General features: G+C 59.4%; 1 protein-coding gene across 1 annotated transcript; it reads right to left on the bottom strand.

The window, feature by feature from the left end:
- Positions 1 to 1,968: 1,968 nt before the first annotated feature.
- Positions 1,969 to 11,769, bottom strand: LOC133342114 (AF4/FMR2 family member lilli-like). Its single transcript, XM_061551060.1, has 2 exons — positions 11,315 to 11,769; positions 1,969 to 5,253 (listed from the first exon to the last, which is right to left on the bottom strand). The coding sequence occupies exon 2, from the start codon at positions 5,227 to 5,229 to the stop codon at positions 2,722 to 2,724; it is 2,508 nt and encodes an 835-aa protein (XP_061407044.1). The 5' UTR covers positions 5,230 to 5,253; positions 11,315 to 11,769; the 3' UTR covers positions 1,969 to 2,721.
- Positions 11,770 to 12,026: the final 257 nt, after the last annotated feature.

The raw sequence follows: 12,026 nt of genomic DNA, 5'->3' as shown, positions 1-12,026 counted from the left end.
CACCTCGCTGCGTTTTAGCCGCCCCGTGCTCCGCTTGTTGTTGTGAGCGTCGCTCCTCCGCCCTCCGCTTTTGCTGGAGGGCGACGACCTCAAACTGCGCAGCAGCGTCCTTCCCGAGCCTCCTTTGCGGTGGTCGATCTTGACACCGCTGGTATCGGTCATCGGCAAGTCCACTCAGCTCCACATCCTCCTGTACCGCATCAGCTGAATCTCTTCTCCAGCCCGTGGGGCGCCCATGTAGCCCCCTCGATCCGGCCAAACAGAAGCCGCCTAGGATTGCGGTGGCTGAGTATGCGGGCTGCGTGACCCAGCAAAAGCAGCCTCCGCGCCTTGCCGGAGGAGCTCACTCATGGGACTGCGTCCAGATATTTAAAGGATCTCTGAGCTCCTCACACTGTACCTCAACGTGGTCAAAGCAAGGATGGATCGTAGGCAGGCCAGTCTGAATGTTTCAAACCAGCGAAGATGTCCCTTTGGAGAGATCCACGATTCACAAGCAGAGAGGAGGGGTATCACTGTGGAGCAGGGGTGGAGAACCTTTTTTCTGCCAAGGGCCATTTGAACATTAATAACATCATTCGCGGGCCATACAAGAGTATAAACTTAAAGATTAGCCCGTTATATTCGGTTAAACATTTCGTTAACTCGCCCCTAATGTGATGGCTGGAACTGCCAAATGATTTCGCGAGCCTTATACGGCCCGCGGGCCGGACGTTCCCCACCCCTGCCTGAGTGTGGAGCGATAGGCCAGGTAGCTTCCAATACAGCGTTACACAGCTGACGAAAAGATCATGCCGCCCGACTCCTCACTTACTCACCTACACACACACACGATTAAATATCCCCCGTATAGTCGTAACAGACTTTTGGGGCAAGTGCTGTTAGCGAGCACCTATGAATGACGGCAGGGCACACGAGGGGGTGGGTGGCCAGCACTACGCCTGGCCGCCTTTGTCTCCCAAGTGGCAATGTTTATACATCGTAAAAGGTACTCATTTGAGGCCGAGTCGACCCAGGGGAGGCTCCGGACCGGTTAAGATAACCACGTTGTCCGTGAGCAGGATTCGAATTCGTGTTAGCAGGTTTGTAGCTCAGCGTGCTCACCGCTACACTACCGCTCCCCACACCGACCTACATGACAAAGATCCCCCATATAGCCTTTAACAGATTGGCGGGGCAAATGCTGTTCGTGAGCACCTATGAATGCCGGCACGGAACACGAGGGGGTGGGTGGGTTGCCAACACCACGCCCGCCATTCGCCACGAAGCGACGGTGATGTCACCACGGCACCTGTGCCAGGCCAGGTGAAGTGTCGAAGGCTCGCCGATAGGTCTCGGTACAGACCCAGGTGACATGGGTTGGCTGACTGAGATGCAAACGCCAAATGTACAGCAGGCGTCATGGTCGGGATCGAGCGCACGACCTCCTGTATACCAGGCGAGGTAGTTAACATCTCGCGACCGTGACGCCCCACCTGTGCCAGCTATGCCCGTACCTTGGCAACTTGCCGCATTTTAACCACACGGCGCTCTGCTCGTGCTTGCGAGCGTCGCTCCTCCACCCTCCGTTGTTGCTGGAGGGCGACTGCCTCCAACTGTCCAGTAGCGTCCTTCACGAGCCTCCTCCAGAGGCCGATTTTGACACCGCTGGTACCAGTCATGGGCAAGTCCACTCAGCTCCACATCCTCCCGTACCGCATCAGTCCATCTCTTCTCCAGCCCATGTCGTGCTCGTGTAGCCCCCTCTATGCGGTCAAACAGAAGCTGCTTGAGCGGGCGGTGGCTGGGCTTGCGGGCTACATGACGAAGCCAACGCAGCCTTGCCTGCCAGAGCTCACCGATGGGAATGTGTCCAGAGCCTTCAAGAATGTGTGAGCTAGCCACACAAGCTAGCCTGGTTAAACCCAGGATAACACCACACCTACCTCCGCAGACACCGCCACAAACGCCTACGCAGACACTGCCACGCCGCGTGTACCGCGAGTTGAGTTTTATTGGCAGAAATCGTCACGAAAAGCAACAACGCGTGCGGTGACGTCAGTCGAGGAATGAATACTGCTCAGTCTGGGTGTACCCAGCGCCTTCTCCTCCATAAAATCTACAGCACCTCCCACCTATACCTACACCCTCTAGCTATCTACACCCCGTCCTCTACAGCATCTCCCACCTCTACCTACAGCATGGAACTCCACCTCGGGTAGCCCCGCGCATTGGCACGTCGTCAAGGTGGTTGTTGTTGAGGCGAGGTTTTAAACCCTTGAACAAAGTCCAGATGTAAAAAAAACACATTTGGTGACCTCAGTCACCTTCACGTACAGCCACTACGTCGTTTCCAAACTTGAGTCCTCGCGACCCCCGACCACGCTACGTCATTCCGCGTTAAGCCATTTACTCCACATTTAAATTAACTCGTTTCACGCTGCACGCGTCCGTTGATTGTTGAACGTCCCACGTGGCGCGCTAAACAATGAACGCTGTCCGCGGTTAATAGAGTATTAAAATGAAGATCGGAATCTCGTGCGCGTATGTACAGGTGCATGTACAACCATCATCAGGCGCATATAGCGTGGCACGAGTTGATTTGAAGTGGGGGGGGGTTACATTGGGAAGACGGAGCAGGGTGGATCGTGAGGACGAAAGTTTGGGAAACTCTTCCCCAGAGCATCTCCCACGTACACCGACCACGACGCGTGGTGGTGCTGTGTGAAGCACGGGCGAGCATCACAGGATCACACTGAACTCTCCGGGTCGGGGCAGAGTGAACCTCTCCTCTCCCCCGCTCCGTCTCCGGGCCAAGGAATGTGACCTCTGACCTTGCGATCTTTCATCTCTTGACCTCTGACCTTGCGACCTCTCGTCCCTCGACTTCTGACCCTGCGGTCGCTCGTCCCTCGACTTCTGACCTTGCGGTCGCTCGTCCCTCGACCTCTGACCTTGCGATCGCTCGTCCCGCGACCTCTGACCTTGTGATCGCTCGTCCCTCGACCTCTGACCCTGGGATCGCTCGTCCCTCGACCTCTGACCCTGCGACCTCTGATCGGCCGAGCTGCGCCCATGCGACCTACGTCTGTGTGCCGCGTCGTCGCGCACGTCACGCGGCCGCCCGTGAGCATGGTGCCGCTCGTCGCGCGACCTGTCGTCAGCCGACCTGCGTCCGTGCGACCTCGTGTGACCCCGCGACCCCTCCTCCCGTGATCCGTGACCCCTCGACCTCCTCTCTTCTACCGCAGCCCCGACCGTCGCCGGGTCACGTGACCCGCGCTCCGGGTCACGTGACCCGCCGGTGGCGGCCCCGCCACTCGGCCACTCGGGGCCGGGGTCGTGGGCCCGGTGGTCCCCGCGAGGCCGCTTGTCGCGCGACCTCCCGTGGGAGCGGCCCTCCGACCTGGCGTCGCGCGAGGGCGGGCGGGGACGGCACGGGGGCGGCACGGGGCTGCCCGCGATGGGCGGCAGCGGCGGTGCCCGCGACGGGGGCGGCCCCGCCGCGTGGTGGGGGGTTGGCGCGGAGGGGCACGGCGGAGCCGCCGCCGTCGCCTCGCGTGGGCGCACGCGGGGAGGAGGAGGAGACACGCGTCCCTGCGAAGACGTCAGCGGCTGCTGCTGCCGATGGTGATGGTGGTGGTGATGGTGGTGTTGATGCTGTTCGTGTTTCTGCTTCTGGTGGTGGCTTGGACCCAGCTGTTGCTGCTGCTGCTGTCGCCGATGGTGCCGCCCCTCGTGGTGGCGGTGGTGGTGGCGGTGGTATCGCTCGTAATCGGACAGAGAGGACGATGACGAGGTGGTGGAGGACACCTCATCCGCGTGGCCGCCCTCGTGGAACACTCCTCCTCCCACATCGTCATTGTCGTCGTCGTCGGGCCCCCGCGTGCCGCTGGCGCGGGTGGCGCAAGTCTGGGCGTCCGACACGCCGGGGCCCAGACTCGACTTGTCCGTCCAGCCGCCCCGCAGGGACCCCCGCCAGCGCCGACCGGTCCCCCGCCACCGCTCCTGGTAGCGCCGGTAGTGCCCCCACTCGCCGTCCGCGCCCGCCTCGCCATTGGCGTTGAGGTCGGAGTGGAGCTCTCCGGCGGGCGGGGGGTCATTGTCGGTGGCTCCGCCGGGGCGGCCGCCTCCGCCGTCGTCGGCGGTGGCGGCGCCACGCTGCCGCTGCTGATTGGCGTTGGCAGTTGGCGGCAAAGGCTGCGCCGCGTGGGCGTGCGCCAGCGCGCGCGCGTGCGCCGCCACGTTCTCCTCCGTGAGCTGCGGGTTGATTCGCCGCACGATCTCCAGCTCCACGGCACGCGGCACCACCAGCACCAGCGCCGCTGCCGGATTGCCGCCGCTGCTGCCCTCCCCCGCCACCGCCAGACGCAGCAGGGACACGCTGCGCAGCTGGTTCGCGTTGTGCAGATGCTGCCCTAGAAGCTGCTGCTGCTGCTGAAGCTGGTGCTGCGTGGTGGGCAGCTCCCCCAGCATGGGCCACCATTCCGGGGGGAACTGCGCCGCATAGGTGAGCAGGCCGCCTCCCCCGCTCCCGGCGCCGTGCTTGTGCTTGCTGGAGCGCTGGAACGCCCGGTCAAGCCGCAGCGATCGGCGCAGGAACGCCAGCCCCTGCTGCAGGGCGCCCCCCCGGGGCTTTGCCGTGGGGGGTGCGGGGGAACTCGGAGGCGGGGACGGGGGAGGGGACACGGGGGGGCACGGGAGGGAGGCGGACGCCGGCTCCCCTGGGGAGGAGGAGCGGGGGACGGCCGCGGCCTCCAACTCACCGTGGCCGTCGGGGTCCGTGCCGAGGGGACACGAGGGGGGCGGCAGGCCGTGGATCACGGGGGCAGTGGGGACCAGGCAGGAGGAGGGTACCCCCGTTGTCTCAGAATCAAAGACGAGGTCCCCGACGAGGTCTCCAGACGGATCCCCGGTGAGGACGGCGAGGACCGCATCGCCCTCATCTCCATCATGCCCCCCGAGTTCCGTATCTCCTTGTCCCGTGTCTCCGTGTCCTGTGTCTCCGCCGTGTCCCGTGTCTCCGCCGTGTCCCGTGTCTCCGCCGTGTCCTGTGTCTCCCCCATGTTCTTTGTCTCCGTGCAATGCGGACCCACCCCCCGTGCTACCCCCCGGGTGCTCGGGGGGTTCGGTGGTTTCACAAGTGGGCACGGGGTGAGTGCGAGTTGATATGCGAGTGGCGTCACCACCTCCAGGGACCGCACCGTTCTCCCCCGTAAGGATCGGAGTTGCCTCGACTACTACACTCATTGTCGAAGTAGCGAACGCAGGGGCCTGGTGTACACGCACACACGGCACAGCATCACACGGTGTCACACACAGCCAACGACACACACGGTCAAATACAATCGCGCATAGCCACCACATCATAATACAGTCACCACACCATCACAGACAGACATCACACAAATACGATCAAATTCTCACTTGCAACCATTTAAAGCAATGCCACATAACTCTCCGAACCTCCAAGAGGAGGCTGCAATGAGCCTCCTCATTCCCTCATGTAGGAAGCTATAAGCAGTGAGAGTGGGCCTGTCGCTGTCTCTCAGCTCGCTGGAACACCTCCATTAACCAGGGTTTGTGGGGAGGTCAAGACCACGTGCCCAATCAAGCCAGAGCAGCTGCATGAGCCGCAGTCCTGAACCTCTCCAATTACCCCTCGACTTCAGGAGGAGGTGGGGGTTACGATGCCAACCCCAGCCACAAGCGATGATCAGATTCTCGCTTGCAACTTTCAACAGCGAGTCCAGACGGGGCTATTTCTGGTTTGAACATGATGAGACGCGGATTGCCAGTCCACAGTGGAAGAACAGCAGGTGCATCTTACAGATGACAAGCTGATGGTCAGTGGACAGATCAGCTCCACTGTAAGTCCTGGTGTCAAGAACATGAGCTATCATTTGCCGTCTAGCCACAAGAGTTCAGTAGATATTCTTGGTTGGTTTCTGGCATGCGCCCACAGCCACACATGCACCAATATACACACTTATCAGAAAACAACATTAACATGTGCAGGATCACACACAGCAGACCAACACAGCACCACTATATGTAAACAGAATCGGACAACACACAGGACATCACTGGACACCCCAACATGCAAAGATCCCCACTATAGCCCGAACAGACTGTTGGGGCAAATGCTGTTAGCCGGCAGCTATGAAGGCTGGGATGGCACACGAGGGGGTGGGTGGCCAGGACCATGCCCGGCCGCCTTTGTCTCCACAGTGGCGATGTATACACATCGTACCACACACACCGCTCAACCATACGCACACACACCGCTCAACCACACGCACACACACACCGCTCAACCACACACACACCGCTCAACCACACACACACACCACACAACCACACACACACACCGCTCAACCACACACACACACACCGCTCAACCACACACACACACACCGCTCAACCACACACACACCGCTCAACCACACACACCGCTCAACCACACACACACCGCTCAACCACACACACACACACACACCGCTCAACCACACACACACCGCTCAACCACACACACACCGCTTAACCACACACACACACCGCTCAACCACACACACCGCTCAACCACACACACACCGCTTAACCACACACACACCGCTCAACCACACACACACCGCTCAACCACACACACACACACACCGCTCAACCACACACACACACACCGCTCAACCACACACACACACCGCTCAACCACACACACACCGCTCAACCACACACACACCGCTTAACCACACACACACCGCTCAACCACACACACACCGCTCAACCACACACACACACACCGCTCAACCACACACACACACACAAACACCGCTCAACCACACACACACACCGCACAACCACACACACCGCGGACACACACACACACACACCACTCAACCACACACACACACACCGCTCAACCACACACACACACCGCTCAACCACACACACCGCGGACACACACACACACCACTCAACCACACACACACCGCACAACCACACACACACCGCACAACCACACACACACCACCGCTCAACCAGACACACACCGCTCAACCACACACCACACACACCGCTCAACCACACACACACACCGCTCAACCACACACACACACCGCTCAACCACACACACACACCGCTCAACCACACACACACACCGCTCAACCACACACACACACACCGCTCAACCAAACACACACACACCGCTCAACCACACACACACACACCGCTCAACCACACACACACACACCGCTCAACCACACACACACACACCGCTCAACCACACACACACACACCGCTCAACCACACACACACACACCACTCAACCACACACACACACACCGCTCAACCACACACACACACCGCTCAACCACACACACACACACCGCTCAACCACACACACACACCGCTCAACCACACACACACACACCGCTCAACCACACACACACACCGCTCAACCACACACACACCACTCAACCAAACACACACACACCGCTCAACCACACACACACACACCGCTCAACCACACACCGCTCAACCACACACACACCGCTCAACCACACACCGCTCAACCACACACACACACACCGCTCAACCACACACACCGCACAACCACGCACACACACACCGCACAACCACGCACACACACACACACCGCTCAACCACACACACACCGCTCAACCACACACACACACACCGCTCAACCACACACACACCGCTCAACCACACACACACCACCGCTCAACCACACACACACACACCGCTCAACCACACCACACACCGCTCAACCACACACACCGCTCAACCACACACACACCGCTCAACCACACACACCGCTCAACCACACACACACACTGCTCAACCACACACACCGCTCACACACACGCACAACCACACACCGCCACCCTCAACCACACACACCGCTCAACCACCACACCTCTCAACCACACACACACACACCCTCAACCACCACACACACACCGCTCAACCACACACACACACACCCTCAACCACACACACACACACCGCTCAACCACACACACACACACCGCTCAAACCACACACACACACCGCTCACACACACACACACCGCTCAACCACACACACACACACCGCTCAACCCACACACACCGCTCACCCACACACACCGCAACAACCACACACACACACCGCTCAACCACACACACACACACCGCTGAACCACACACACACACACCGCTCACCACACACACACACACCCGCTCAACCACACACACACACACCGCTCAAACCACACACACACACACCGCTCAACCACCACACACACCGCTCAGCCACACACACACACCGCTCAACCACACACACACACCGCTCAACCACACACACACACACCGCTCAACCACACACACACACACACCGCTCACCGCACACACACACAACCACCACACACACCGCTCAACCACACACACCGCTCAACCACACACACCGCACAACCATATACAACCGCTCAACCACACACTCCGCACAACCACACACACACACCGCTCAACGACACACACACGCCGCACAACACACACCACACAACCACACACACACACCGCTCAACCACACACACACACACACACTGCTCAACCGCACACACACACACCGCACACACACACCGCACCCGCACAACCGCACACACACACACCGCTCAACCGCACACACTACACACCGCACACACACCGCACAACCGCACACACACACACCGCTCAACCACACACACACACAACCACACACACCGCACAACCACACACACACACCGCTCAACCACACACACACACACCGCACAACCACACACACACACCGCTCAACCCCACACACACACCGCTCAAGCACACACACACACCGCTCAACCACACACACACACCGCACAACCACACACACACACCGCACAACACACACACACACCACACAACCACACACACACACACCGCACAACCACACACACACACCGCACAACCACACACACACACCGCTCAAGCACACACACCGCACAACCACACACACACACCGCACAACACACACACCGCTCAACCACACACACCACACAACCACACACACACCACACAACCACACACACTACATACCACGTGACCTCTGGAGCTCGCCTCGTCCAATCACGCGCGCGTTACCACGGTAACGCCCCTCACAAGGCGTGAGAAGGGCTTATGGTGGTGATGGTGGTGCCTAATCTCACCATTACCATACCACAATTACATGCACCGTCACATGCAATTCCACCACCACATCCCCATCATATCACCCCTATCACCAACATCATACCCAACATTACACCCATCACGCCATAGCATCAAACCGTTAAATCATCATCACCACCCTCCCTCCCGTACTTAAATTACATCACCACCATCATCACTACACTCACTACCATCATCACTACACCACTACCATCATCACTACACCACTACCATCATCACTACACTCACCACCATCATCACTACACCACCACCATCATCACTACACCACTACCATCATCACTACACCACTACCATCATCACTACACTCACCACCATCATCACTACACCACTACCATCATCACTACACTCACTACCATCATCAGCTCCTCATCTGCAGAATCATCACACGTGCATCACGCCATCACATCACCTCATCACAAACACACAAATGCATCAGCCGCGTCACAAGATTTACTCTATTATCAATTATCTCCCACCACTCCATAACCTCATCAGCTACATCACCATCACCACCACCTCATTCCCATGTTTTAAGTCACTTCAACTCGTTCATCATCACACCACCACTTAATTTGCAGCACCATCACCTCAACCGCACCCCCATCAAAAACATCACCACCTCATCTACAGCATCACAAACATCCCCATCCCATCACCTCATCACCACCTCATCTGCAGCATCACATTCACTCCCATCACCTCACCCATCACCCCCCAAAACCTCACAGCATCACCACCATCACTTCACCTCATCCCCATCACCTCACCCGATCACCTCAACCCCATCACCCCATCACCTCACCACCATCATCTCATCACCATCACCTCACCACCATCACTCATCACCATCACCTCACCACCATCACCTCACCACCACCACCTCACCACCATCACCTCATCACCACCACCACCACCATCCCCCATCACCCCCATCACCTCACCACCATCACCTCACCACCACCACCTCCATCAACTCACCACCATCACCTCATCACCACCACCACCATCCCCCATCACCGCCATCACCTCACCACCATCACCTCACCCACATCACCTCACCACCATTACCTCACCACCATCACCACCACCATCACCACCACCCCCATCACCACCATCACCTCATCACCACCATCACCTCATCACCACCCCCATCACCACCTCACAACCATCACCACCACCCCCATCACCCCCATCACCACCATCACCCCCATCACCACCATCACCTCATCACCACCATCACCTCATCACCACCATCACCATCCCCATCACCACCTCACAACCATCCCCATCACCACCATCACCTCACCACCCCCATCACCTCATCACCACCCCCATCACCACCATCACCTCATCACCACTCACCTCATCACCATCACCTCATCACCAATCACCTCATCACCAATCACCTCATCACCTCATCACCACCCCCATCACCACCATCACATCACCACCCCCATCACCACCATCACATCACCACCCCCATCACCACCATCACCTCATCACCACCCCCATCACCACCATCACCTCATCACCACCCCCATCACCACCATCACCTCATCACCACCCCCATCACCACCATCACATCACCACCCCCATCACCACCATCACATCACCACCCCCATCACCACCATCACCTCATCACCACCCCCATCACCACCATCACCTCATCACCACCCCCATCACCACCATCACATCACCACCCCCATCACCACCCCCATCACCACCATCACCTCATCACCACCCCCATCACCACCATCACATCACCACCCCCATCACCACCATCACCTCATCACCACCCCCATCACCACCATCACCTCATCACCACCCCCATCACCACCATCACATCCCCACCCCCATCACCACCATCACATCACCACCCCCATCACCACCATCACCTCATCACCACCCCCATCACCACCATCACATCACCACCCCCATCACCACCATCACCTCATCACCACCCCCATCACCACCATCACCTCATCACCATCACCTCATCACCATCACCACCATCACCTCACCCCCATCACCACAATCACCTCACCACCACCATCACCCCCATCACCACCATCACCTCACCACCCCCCCACCCTTACCGCCTCTGCGCCGCTCTCTGGCCGCGTCTCCTCGCCGCGCAGCTGGGCGAGTTCATGGCGCCGCCTTCACAAAATCGCGAGGAGCAGACGACGCGATCCACTTCTACGTCTCCTCCTCCTCCTCCTCGCCGCCGTGCGACCTCCCCGTCTCCCCCCGTGGTGTCTCCCTGCGATGTCCCCCCGCGGTGTCTCCCCGTTGTCTCCTCCCCGTGATCTCACCGCCGTGTCTCCCCCCGTGGTCTCTCCCCTCGGCGGTGTCTCCCCGTGTCTCCTCTCCGCGATGTCTCCCCGCAGTGTCCCCCCGTGGTCTCCCTACCGTGTCTCCCCGCGGTGTCTCCCCGTTGTCTCCCCCCGTGGTCCCCCCGCTGTGTCTCCCCGCGGTCTCCTCCCCGCGGTGTCTCCCCCCGCGGTGTCTCCTCTCCGTGGTCTCTCCCCGTAGTCTCCCTGCCGTGTCCCCCGTGGTCTCCCTGCCGTGTCCCCCTCTGTGTCCCCCCTTAGTCTCCCCCCGCTGTGTCTCCCTGCCGTGTCCCCCCTTAGTCTCCCCCCTTAGTCTCCCCCCTTAGTCTCCCTGCCGTGTCCCCCCGTGTCCCCCTCTGTGTCTCCCCCCTTAGTCTCCCTGCCGTGTCCCCCCCGTGTCCCCCTCTGTGTCTCCCCCCTTAGTCTCCCTGCCGTGTCCCCCCGTGTCCCCCTCTGTGTCTCCCCCCTTAGTCTC

This window comes from Lethenteron reissneri, chromosome 2, assembly GCF_015708825.2.
Source record: "Lethenteron reissneri isolate LAM-NWPU_2019-01 chromosome 2, ASM1570882v1, whole genome shotgun sequence".
Lineage (NCBI taxonomy): Eukaryota > Metazoa > Chordata > Hyperoartia > Petromyzontiformes > Petromyzontidae > Lethenteron > Lethenteron reissneri.
Note: the sequence above shows the minus strand (reverse complement) of the source record. Positions and strands in the feature narration are given on the sequence as shown.